Source organism: Ascidia mentula, chromosome 3, assembly GCF_947561715.1.
Source record: "Ascidia mentula chromosome 3, kaAscMent1.1, whole genome shotgun sequence".
Lineage (NCBI taxonomy): Eukaryota > Metazoa > Chordata > Ascidiacea > Phlebobranchia > Ascidiidae > Ascidia > Ascidia mentula.
In genome coordinates this window covers 3,882,871-3,895,180 of record NC_138568.1, presented here as the reverse complement: position 1 = coordinate 3,895,180, position 12,310 = coordinate 3,882,871, and the positions used below count along the sequence as shown (strand labels likewise).

Sequence of the window (12,310 nt, the reverse complement as noted above, 5' to 3'; positions counted from 1 at the left end):
TTTCTGAAATGCGACTCGGGCACACGACCGCAAATTGTTAAAAACGGGTTGGAATATTGGGTCAATTACAGGTTTGCGGGTTGGCGCGTGCCAACTTGACGGCGTGCCATTGTTCTATCGTGGAAAACACGGGTCGTAACCGGGTAATCAGTTTACACTGATGGTCGATCCGATCTTATGGGGCTTCGGATAAAATACCGAACTTCCTGTAGTTCGCAACATAAAAGCAAAAAATTCTGCCCAATTGTTTGGAGAAGACAGAAGATAAATTCACTTCACTCTTACTGTTTGTCGGGGTTACGAAGTGAAAACAATCAACGGAATTTCAAAGCAGAAAGGTAAACTGTTGTTACTTTAAAAGCACTTTTTAAAATACAAGAATTACTCACCTTGGTAATTTTCAAAAGGTAATGCTTTATGTCTATACCTGCTGGATGTGGTCGCTACATTGCATCATTATGTTTCACAGAACGTTTTACTAACGAAGTTTAACTCTTTATCACATGTTCGGAATCCAACCACATGGTTGACTATATGCTTGCGTTATTATCAGTCGATACGTTGGGCACCAAACTGTTACTAGCACTTGATCTATTTCACACGAAATATGCGACGAACCACATGCTTGTGATCAGCTCGTGACAAAGTAAATGTTTTAATATAAAATAGATTAACTGCAGTAACAGTTTGGTGCCCAAAGGACCGACGTTGACCGAAAGGTTCACCACAAAGCGGAAACGTCTATGCCTGCTAATTAAAAAACTAGTCCAGTGCAGTGACAAAACTGTATGGTTCGAATCAGTGTGCACTACTCTCCGCAGCTCTTTTCTATCATTTCAATTCCCTAATCTAACATGTTGTACTTGGAATCCGTAGATCGAAGCAACTGTGGATCAAACGAAATGAAGGTCGAGGCTCCATTGATATTAATGTTTGCATTTTTTATTGGACATTCCACAAGTCAACAAATCGTCAACATGTGTGTACAGGATGGTTCAATATTTCATTAAATTCACACACTTCGAGTTTGCCTCACGGAAATGAACGTTCTCTTTTTCGACATTAAGTGACGTCACTCTTATGTTTTCGCATATACCCCAAAACAAAGTATTTTGCATTTTGTTATTGACTGACCCATGTTAATATTTGACCTTAAACGTACAGAAACCTTCAAGAGAATTTAGTTTATTCTATGAAGTAAAATTGTTTTGATTGAATATTCATAATTTTTCAGACCAGATCGTCCATCCCAGGACTTGCAGAACAATCGCAGGAATTGTCCTTCAGGTTAGATTTCGCATTACGGTTATTGAACAGAGCTATTTAGTTTGACTAATTTTCCGGTTAAATCTGAGTGGATTTACTCAAACAGATTTGTTCCCGATGTATTTTTATATCATGTCCAAGGTAATGACCAAAATAAATAGTTTGTCATTTTGTTTCAAAGAGACCTAGGGTATCGAAATTATCCCAGTAAAGTAAGTTATAGATACAGCAGGACCCAAGCTAGTTTTGCAAAAGTTACGGTTATCTCAAATGCGACTCAAACACTTTCTAGGTTATCGTCTGTCTGACGAATTCACCATGCCGTTTATTGGTGCAAATGATGATGCAAATTGTGTGACCTGTGGTCAAACCTGTTGCCAAGGAAGAGAACGTCGCGGTGCTATCGATAAACGAATCAGTGAGTGCCGGTTAATTCTAAACTTAAACTAATTAACCGAATTAAATCGTTGTGTTGACTAACGCACGGAATCAAAAGACTGCAGAAATATGCTTTAATAGTGACCAAAAGTAATCACTGGTACCCTACGTTACCCTTCATATTTTCCAATGACTAAGCTCTGTTTCAACATAAGATACGATTGTAAATAACTGCTTTTATCAGGAAATGGTGATGAAGCTTTTGATGGTCAGTTTCCCTGGTCTGTGGCAATTTTTAGGTTTATCGACAACCGGTCATGGAAGTACATATGTGGGGGCGTACTTATAAGCGATACAATGATTGCCACAGCGTCCCACTGTATAAAGTAGGTGACAACATATCTTTTTACTAAATACAGCTTTCATAACCGTTTTCTCCGGACCAACAATGGTTTGTCTAATTTTATATTTATTTGAGATATGTTGTTAAATTCTTAAGTAAGTGGTGGACGCATGTTAATCATTTGACAAACTATGATTCGCTATGTTTTGCTTCGTATCTTCTTGCAATCAAATAAATCTAGACAAAGTTTTTTTGTGTCGTTTTTTTGCACCATCCGATTCTCACAAACAATTTTAACACAGTAAAAGCGATGTTGCAAACGGCAGACTGCGAGTAACCATCGGGGAAGTGGACATTAATATTAACCCGAGTAATGGCATACGAAACGACGATGTTGGACTTTTAGGCCTCAGCACGAAGTTGAAGAAGTATGGTAATATATATATAACACGACATGGCGACACGAAAATGAGCAGAACCGGATTGTGGAGGTGCGGTTTGTAACAATTTTCTTACGTTACTAAATTATTAGACGTGCCGTACCAGTCTTTGTATGTGTAAGAACATAGTTCGATGAATTAAGTTCTTATGTTACTAATATTTCCTGTGGTTAAACTGATATGGGATACAATTTGGTTAGCTTATTGCCCCGCAATCGTGTTTTTCCATTGGTGTTAATATTTGTAACATTGCCATAGCGATGATCTGGCGCTGCTAAATCTCGATGTCCCGACCACAAAGCCGAGAATCTGCTTGAGAGCGAAGGAGGGTCGTCCAACCTTGCCCAGTTGTTTTGGAATTGGTCATGGAGGAGGTACGGTATGAACGTGTAGAGCCGGTTGTAGCGAAACAACCCTTTGACGCTATTGGATGGTATATAGAATGTTAATTTACTTTACCTGGCTTGCCTTGTAATACGAATGGATTTTGTGTATTGTACATGTCAAAAACAGGAATCTAAACAATAACGTACGACTTTGTCTTTGGGCACCTTAAGAAACTTGAAGAAAGCATGTGTAACAATCACGACGTAAATTGTATTTAGTCATAACGTGTTATTTTAGTTGAATTCGACATAATAAGGTACCATTTTATTGTAAATCCACTAGGGTAACATCATAGATCATTTGTCTGTTTGTCCAAATCTTTCAAAAAATCACCGTAAATATGTGTCTAAATAGTAAAAGATACCGGTCGTCAATGGTCGTCAAGACTGAGGTACACGCAAGTTGTTATTGACATGGACAACGGGTGCCACCGAAAAGGACTTACAAAGACGAACAATATGCTTTGTGCCACATCTGCCGAGGGAAAGTCACCGAGCTGCACAGTAAGATAAATGTTAGGATTTTGGAACACTATTTACAAATTTACTCAAAAAGGGCTGGGCAATGTTGCAGAAAAAGAGAACATGTTTTATCAATTAAGGACGATATTTGGTACCGTTTGTTGGGTGCAGGAAACAACGCAAGTAAACAATTACACTGAGGAAGCACAGCCGAAAAGCAGGCAAAACGTCTGTAAATAAAAGTAACGTTTAGTTGTGCGAGAATAACAGATTATTTAAAATACAATATTCCTGGCAGCAAAAACAGCACACAAGTTAAACAATACCGCATTGCTGACAGTTTAAATAAACTTACATATTACTGCTGCGTTCTGTGTTGCGGTGCCCAAGTGGGACGAAATTACTATTGATTTTGTATTGCATTTGCAAATCTCTGGCAAGTTTTACCTATGGTGTTGCTAAAAAATGTCCAGTCCCACATATTTTAACATGGAAGTGCCCATGTATGAAATGCAAAGCCTAATTGGTGAGAGCCACAATCTACGTTTAGGCTGCGAGTAAGAGCGAAAAATAACAGTAGAGTATTTAACACATGGGCTCACTGTATACACTTATACGTGCCTCGTCTTGTTTTGATACATTTGATGGAAACATTTAGTGCACTGGTTACAGTATTTATTTGTTCTTTTTGTAGATCGACAGTGGAAGTCCAGTGGTATGCAGGTTGGATCGCAACAACGCGTGTTCTAGCTTCTACCTTGCTGGATTATTCTCGTTTCATGAAAGTTATTCCAAAGTGCATGGGCGTTGCGGAGGCGAATACGCAAGCCTGACCAACATGTTGCACTACGACCATCATGATATGGTTCTTAAACCGGAATCCATAGTTGGCTTGTTGAAAGATGAGTATGCGTTTGATTTTTTTGAGCTTAACTGCACATCTCAATACACGGTTTACTAGATGAACTAAAGATCCTGAGACACGTAAATTTAATTTCGTGCGATTATAAAAACATGGGTTTAAACACACGAGTAGTAAAACTGTTTTTTTTTTACTTTTATTGAAAGCAGTTTGTTTGCAATGCCTTTGCATGTCAATTTTGACCGAAACAATCGTAGCACACACATATAGATATACATGAGTCTACTCCTTTATTCGATATTGTAAAAGCGTAAGGAAAATTCCAACCTGTCAGTTCGTTACTCTTATGTGTAATAAATGCAGCATGAAGTTCATTCCCGTTTTGCGCGCACGTGTGTTTTTTCTCCTTACTTTCTACATTATGTGAGTTTGTACCTTGGTGGACGGACTGGAAACGAATTACGACCTTGACCCTCCCTTGTACATGATATTTTCTTGATATTTTGCATTATTAAAAGAAATAAAAACATGAAAACTTATTACACGATTTGTATACCTACGACATTACGGGGATGATTGATTTTTCAAATCTTGCTCCGAAAAACTGGCTGATCCAGCTGGCGTGCCAAGCCTGCAAACCTCTAATGATCGCGGTACGATAGCTGTGACCTCCAAGTAAGGACCTGTGCAGTTGGGCGATCCTGCCAATCATGCCATTGCATGGAATATTACTGCGTTGTTTTGTTGAGGTTGGGTCCTACATTTGTTTCCAAGTAGATAAGCATAATATGAAAAACTAAGTTGGCACAGAAGTTTCGGGGATCAAATGAAGTTGAAATCAAGTGCGTTTAAAACATTAGTTTCCCACTTCATCAACATAGTTGCTCCAGAGCTTTCATATGAAATTAATACGACGCAGTCATTTTGTTTGCTTCTAAACAAGTAGGCGCAGTAGTAACTAAATGGGAAGTTGTTTGGTCAAGTTATATAAATCATTTGAAAATGGTATTCATGCGTTTGACTTTATCTTAAGTATCTGCAAAAAACTACATACAAACGTCCTAACTTGCCAGAAAAGTCTGGTCCATGAAACTTACGCCAGTAGAAAGGCTTGACCTCTCATCTTCAAGAGTGGAATGTCAACAATAAACGACATGTGGTATGTTGAGCGAATTGAAAAAATTTTATGGCCGCATTTCATCAAGTCATACGTTGCAATTCAATTCCAATTTTAATAAATATAATATTCCTACGCGGTATCATGGTAATCTTTATTCTTTCTTTACCTAAATCACGATGTCCAATTGAGTTTGCAAAATAATAAGTTAACATAGAAATACATATCACGAAGTTTATTTACGATTTCCCACTAAAAGTATATCTTAGTGTTGTGTAGGATACTTTTAACCATTCGTTGCATTAAAAGGTTAAAAAATAGTTTAATTAAGCTGAACTTATATCCAGCAATTAACTATAGGAGATCGCGTGCTTTTCCTGTGCTTTGTGATATGGCTGAATAATGGTCGTAGCGGTCTTTGGTGCGGCCGCATTGGTTTCCGCGGTAAGTAGGCTTGGCATTCAATTGTCCAATGTCCCTTGGAAGGACCAGAGATTTCTATGAAGAGGGTGAATATGACTTATTGCACTCTATTGATAAGGCTTGTAAATGGCAAACGCGTACCCAAACAATTGCTTTGATTATTTTCGCAGTATTCTACCCACAAGAGTGCATTCATGAGGTCATATTTAAAGAAAATCCGATGGTGATCCGCGTTTTCCAAGAACCCTGGGTGCAATCAGGTTTTCTTACTTGCAATTAATCGATGAAAATTTCCTGAAAGCAAAAACACAACCGCAAAGTGCTCAGGTTGAAGACACAACCTTAGACATGTTTCCTGTTTAGTTACGTATATAACAGGTGAGATTGGCAGCTTTTACCACATAAGGTAAGAGCTGCAGAGTTATTTGTCGCAACTGTTTACATTTTCAGGGAAAAAGTATTCCAAAAATCGTTTGGACTTATAATTACGAATCTTCTACCAACAAGTTTTGGGCATCAAATATGTTGAAGCTGATTCGAATTTTCCAAGTATTGGCGTTTTTTTCTTTGCCCTTTCTGGCAAACACGAAGTCTGCGTATCATGGCTTTCGGCCTAGGTATGACTAATTACCAGGAGGAATGCAATGTTGTTTATAATTATACAATTTGGCATAAAATGAAAACGGTTTGTTTTTTGTTGACGCGCGCTAAATGCCTGTTGAAATATAACTAATGGTCATTACAAATTAAACCAGGGACGCACAACCTGCGAACGAAAGACCAGATGTGGCAGTGTATGCTAATTCCTGTGGCCGTACACATGCTTTATAGTACGTTTGTACTGCTGGGCTGTGCATTGTTGAAAACCTAACATGCTTATGAAATTGGTCGGTATTTGTTAAAAAACACCATGAGATCGTGTATTTTTTAGCTAAGAAAAAACTATTAGTCGTAAGTAAATGTGAAATTATCAGTTTGGATTGTCTGGCGGTCATTGGTGAAATAAAGTCTGTGTGATGCGGCCGACATTAATAAAAAGGTTGTGCGCCCCGGAATCAACACATAACTGAAGGTCATTACAAATGAAAGCAAAAGAAGTTATAAACATCTTTTTTTCTCAAACATAAACACATTTCATCTCGTTTCAGGAATCAGGATGTTGTCCACTTTGATCGCGGATCAATCGGGGAAACTTGCACAAACGGTACAAAGTTGCTTCCATAAATTCGGCGCACAATTCTTGCACAGTAATAGCAACATTATTGAATGCTCCTGGAACTTATACTTGCGTTAAATACAGGATATCGCCCGTCCGAAAACTTCACAATGTTGTATAATCAGGAGTGCGTTACTTGCGGTCAGACGTGTTGCCCGCTAAGACAAATGCAGCGCAGGGACAACGAGCAAATCGACAAAAGGATAAGTGTGTTTGATTGAAATTCATCCTGATAATATATATTAAAAAGCTTAACCGCTGTACTTTTTTTAAACGCATAGCTGTTTTCAAAATGCTTCGTGAGTCTTTTCTTCTTGGAAGCACAAATACTTCGCCTATAAGTATCAAATCGGATTGCTCGCTGCAAAGCTTCGAGTATCAAAAATTCTGTGAACCTCATTTCCTGTGACAATTATGAACCATGTTTTGGCAATGCGTTAGATTACAGCTACCTAAAAACTAACTACCAATTTTTTCAACATCGATTTTCACGCATTGCACGTAAAATGCGTAGTAACAAAAATATAAACGCGTTCTTGTTCAGGAGAAGGAATTGACGCGACGTGGAACGAGTTTCCGTGGTCGGTGGCAATTTTCGAGAATCTAACGGGTCGGTACAAGTTTATTTGTGGCGGGGCTCTGCTCAGCAAGACCGTGATAGCGACTGCGGCTCATTGTGTAAAGTAAGTTAAAGGTGGTGTTTATGTGTAAAGCTCAAGAATCATACAGCACAGAGAGTTCTGATGTTGTTTTACGCCAAAAATAAATTCAAGTAATTTCTCCTGAAAAGTCAGTCTCGACGACTGTTTGTTGACACATAATTTTCTGTAAATCCAGTTAATTTTTATTATATTATTTACGTTGTTGTTTGGTGTAAAACCGCTCTAAACGTGTTTATAAGCGCGTTCACGTGACCATCACCGTTATCAGAACACAGAGCTACATCCATACATCTACACTTAGTTAAATGAGCAATAGGGCTTGCATGCTTCTAAAAACCTTGTGAATATATGTGTTTTTTTTTTCTGTAGGAATAAAAACTTGCGAATGATACGTGTTAGCATAGGCGAGATGGATATTCTGGTCGACGACAATGGGTTTAGGGATCGAAAAATTGGGACCTTGAAAGCAATTCAGAATTTTGCTGGCATACCGCATGGCAACCATGAACCCCACTTGGAGGATACAGTGACAGGAAGCAACATACGAAGGTATACCTTGCAGTCATCCTGTTTTGTGTAGTCATAAGGAAATACCTGAAAAAAATAGGTTGCAAAATAGGAAGAAGAGACGAGAAATGTTAAATGTGATCCAAAAATGTTAACTTCAATGTTAATTTACTATGACAATTATCCGGCCGATTCAAAGACAAAGAAGTGAGTAAACGTTGTTCAACAAATCGACCATGTTTGTTATGTGCAGAAAGGATCTTGCCATTCTGAGACTTGTCAAACCAACAAAGAAAAACCGCCTTTGTCTCCGGAGAAAAGCGGAAAGACAAGTGGATCCCGTGTGTTTCGGCATCGGTCACGGAATGTCTGTGAAAGGTAATAATATCTTATAAATTGCAGTCTTTTAAATTCTTTTAAAGGTAGTTCTAAATTCTTCGTCCAGATAGTGGATATTTATTGTATACTTTAAGTTTAAACAATATATTGTTGAGCAGGTCCGGAATAATGCATCAAATTGATCAAAGTTTAAACAATACGTGTTTGGTTGAAATCCATCATAATCAAATATATTAAAACGCACTTTAGGCATTGACTGTGTTGTGCTTCGGAATTATGAGATATTACACTACACGAACAAAACACAAGCGAGTATAGAGTACAATGACATACAGTTAAACCTGGTCAAAACAACTTTTCACTGACAAGTCAGAATGAGATATGAAAAGTCAAGCGTCCGATAAGGTTTAAACTCGCGATCCTGAGCACGGTCCACAGCTTTATTTACCAGCTGTTGACTGTTTATCAGTTGTATAGCGGGTGTATCATGTCCCCAGTTTTGGAGTACGAGCGCGTAATTTTCCTCCGTGTTTTTGAGCCACCTCTACCACCGTAGACGCACCATGCAGACGCAATGAGAAAGGGAAAAATACTTTTTTTAGCACTATGCCATTGTACCTTAAGATCGTGACAAGATGAATGTGTTTGCCATGTAAAAAACTTTGCGGTGGACTGAGCCCGCATGTTCCTGCAAGAACATACATAACTTTTAAGACATTTTTAAACGATCAGCACTCTAATTCACTACGTCATGAAATTGGCCTGTCTGTTTAAAAAAGCAATGGCAAAAATTACCCTAAAGTGCTATTAAAATATTCGTCCAATTAATCCGAACTTGTTTTTTTTAATAGGTGGAGCAATTAGCAGGATATCGAGCATACTTCAAAAAGCAAAGGTGGTTCTCGACTTTGATAACAACTGCCTTAGAGGAAGACTTCACAACAGCGGAAACATGCTGTGTGCCAGCAACGCCCAAAACAGAACCGTCAGCTGCAGTGTAAGTAAGGTTTTGTTTTCTCTCAACGCTGCAAGGAAACTTGTTTTAAATCTTACTCAAAACGCATTTCCATCCAATCTTTAGATAAATTATAAATTTCCTGGAATCAAAAACCTAAAGAAGAATTTATCATGATTTTATGTAATATGATTATGCAGCTACACCCAAAAGACCTTATGGGCCCACTTGTCAAGGATTGTATAAGTCACGTAGTTGTTATTTTGCAGTTGGACAGCGGAAGTCCGGTGTTTTGTCGTCTGAATAAACATGATGAGTGCTCCAGTTACTATCTTGCCGGGATATTCTCCTTTAAACATGATACGAATGGGGGAAGATGCGAAGGAAGATTTACTGTCCTCGCCGACATGGTTTCTACGTCTCAAAACGCCATCTCCCACTTTGCGGCCACAGCGGCCTCCCACGACGATCTGCAGGAGACCTACATGCTTCCGGAGGACCAAGCACCATGCTCCTCCATGATCGAGCCTTGGTATTAATTCTGTGTGACTTTTTCGCGCTATTGTTTGTTTACTGTCGACGGATTGGAACAGTCTAACGATTACGATTACCGGTTGTATATAATTTTCTTTGTTTTTCAAATACACGGCCATCAAAAGGTTTCAAAGAGTGGTTTAGTGATTGGCACAACATTGCTTCAGGTATTTGAAGTGCTTCAGAAAGCATGACCAAAGTCAGGTCACAAACAACAGTCATGATTCGGTCGAACAGCGCAATCGTTGAACATTGGATGCCAATCTTGTAGAATTGCATCAAATCTTTAGATTCGTCCCTATAATTTGTCCTATGTGCTGAAGAAAGAAACTTATTTACCACAAGAAATCGCTCCAGTGCAGTGCTAGGCACATTTGCCCCTATTTGAGCAAATCTATTATTATATCGAAACCTTATCAAAGTTGGTGCAAACACGCAAGGATCGAAATAGGAAATATGCAACATATTCGCCACAAAGTTTGGTCTTGGAGCAAAATCGGTAGACTCCAAAGGATTGAAACAGCAGTAATTCTCCGGATAAAACCTTACAGCTTAAAGACGTAATGTAAAAGCTTCTTTGACGAAAATTCGACCATAAATTATTCACACTGAAATTATTCACGCGGCAAACGTATGTAACCAAAATGCGTGCTGGTCTAATTTTCAATATCTTGTACGCTATTCGTTGCAGTGACGTGCTCTTCCGCACTGTTAACTTAAAAGTTATAAAAACGCTGGAAAAGTTGTCATTGTGCCCTGCTGGCCTTCTGAAGTTAATTGTAGTGGTTACGCTTATATGTGAGTTGCAGACAGTATTGTGCGCACTGTTTCGACCTGTCAAGGCTCATTATTGTAGCTGGTGACCGAATGCAGTCGCGCTTAGCTAGCATGAAAAAAAAAACATGAAACTTGCTAGGCAAAATACCATAGTCAAGTTTTATTTTAGAATAATTGATACAAACAACTTTCTTATTTAGATGAACACAGTAATATTTCATGCAATGGCATGATAGGCAGGATCCTGCCTATCATGCCATTGCATGAAATATTACTGCGTCATCTGATACGGTGGTAGAGATCCCCTACGTATATGTGAAGGTTGCCTGGCAAGTTGTGCGCTTGCGCACCAGTGTACCTTGGCCACAATATACCCCGTGAAACCACTGAGCTCCTGTAGCTCAGTTGGTAGAGCGTTGGGCCTGGTTAGCCCAGGGTCGTGAGTTCAAACCTCACCGGGAGCTTGATTTTTCAAATCTTGTTCCGACTTGTCAGGAAAAAGTGGCTGATCCAGCTGGGCTGCATTGCCTGGGCTGCCAAGCCTGAAAACCTCATGATTAGATGAACACATTGATCTTTTTTGCTATTTGAGTGGTTTTTGTTAACCTTATCGTGAAGTTGCTGCTTCCAATAAAGCTTTCAAGCGCCTTTATTCTAGGAGACAATCGTGAGTGTATGCGTGTATTAAAAAGAGGCAAAACGTATGTACAACCAAAAATCGAAGTGGAGTATTCGTTCCGTCCGTCAACTACGTAAATGTCAAGATAAAGGGAAACAGAAAATCAGTAGGACTGCTTGAGCATAGAAGAACATAGCGGTTCCCCACCCACAAACATGAACGACTCCTGAAAGTTGGAATGCGAGACCTTTTCAGCCGCGTGGTGGGAGAGAGCATTCGTAGACGTGGACACCATGTCGGCGAGAACGGTGAAATCGCTATCACAGCCCCCTTGTTGTTTGTCTTGCTTGAAAGAGAATATCCCGGCCAGATAGTAACTAGAACATGCGTCGCCTTTCTTCAGACGACAAAACACCGGACTTCCGCTGTCCAACTGCAAGTAAAAGCAATAATAAAGGCAAGTATTTAAGTACGTGATTCTCCAACTGAAAATAAAATGAAGAAATGCCCTGATATAAAAAATCCAATCGCCAACAAACGTGATGCATGTTTGCTTGCAAAGAACATTTCGTCAAAAGTGACCGCATCGAAAAAAAAAGAAAATACAACATTTGGAAAAAAGCAAGCCTCTGAAGGATAAAATATTTGCGCCAAAATCAGTGCAGAATTCTACGACAGGAGAGACTTACGTTGCAGCCAACGGTTTTTTCGCGGGCGTTGCTTGCGCACAGCATGTTTCCGCTGTTGTGTAGTCTTCCTCTGAGACAACTGTTATCATAGTCAAGAACCACCTTTGCCTTCTGTAGAATACTTGATATGTTCCCTGTTACACCATCTATTAAAAGAATGGACAGCTTCTTCCTACGTGAATTATCAAGAAGCGATGCGTTCGACTGTATACGTCAAAATGGGAAGTCGATATAGAGACTTTTTTACTATCATCCATTTTACAATTTGGGTTAAAATGTGGCACCGAAATAAAAAAGTCTATATGTATGACATCACTGAAAACTACTACACATTC

General features: G+C 39.1%; 2 protein-coding genes and 1 non-coding gene across 3 annotated transcripts; all 3 read left to right on the top strand.

The window, feature by feature from the left end:
• Positions 1-258: 258 nt before the first annotated feature.
• Positions 259-4,596, top strand: LOC145895056 (chymotrypsinogen B-like). The gene is made up of 9 exons (XM_082983803.1): positions 259-338; positions 877-979; positions 1,235-1,287; positions 1,559-1,684; positions 1,889-2,030; positions 2,290-2,478; positions 2,686-2,801; positions 3,169-3,317; positions 3,970-4,596. Exons 2-9 carry the CDS (start codon positions 903-905, stop codon positions 4,234-4,236), a joined length of 1,119 nt encoding a protein of 372 aa, XP_082839929.1. The 5' UTR covers positions 259-338; positions 877-902; the 3' UTR covers positions 4,237-4,596.
• A 3,614-nt stretch (positions 4,597-8,210) lies between these two features.
• Positions 8,211-9,895, top strand: LOC145894770 (transmembrane protease serine 9-like). The gene is made up of 4 exons (XM_082983417.1): positions 8,211-8,269; positions 8,316-8,440; positions 9,253-9,398; positions 9,626-9,895. The coding sequence occupies exons 1-4, from the start codon at positions 8,211-8,213 to the stop codon at positions 9,893-9,895; spliced, it is 600 nt and encodes a 199-aa protein (XP_082839543.1).
• Positions 9,896-11,057: 1,162 nt separating this feature from the next.
• On the top strand, positions 11,058-11,131 carry Trnat-ggu (transfer RNA threonine (anticodon GGU)). Its single transcript has one exon. It is a non-coding gene; the product is annotated as a tRNA-Thr (tRNA).
• Positions 11,132-12,310: the final 1,179 nt, after the last annotated feature.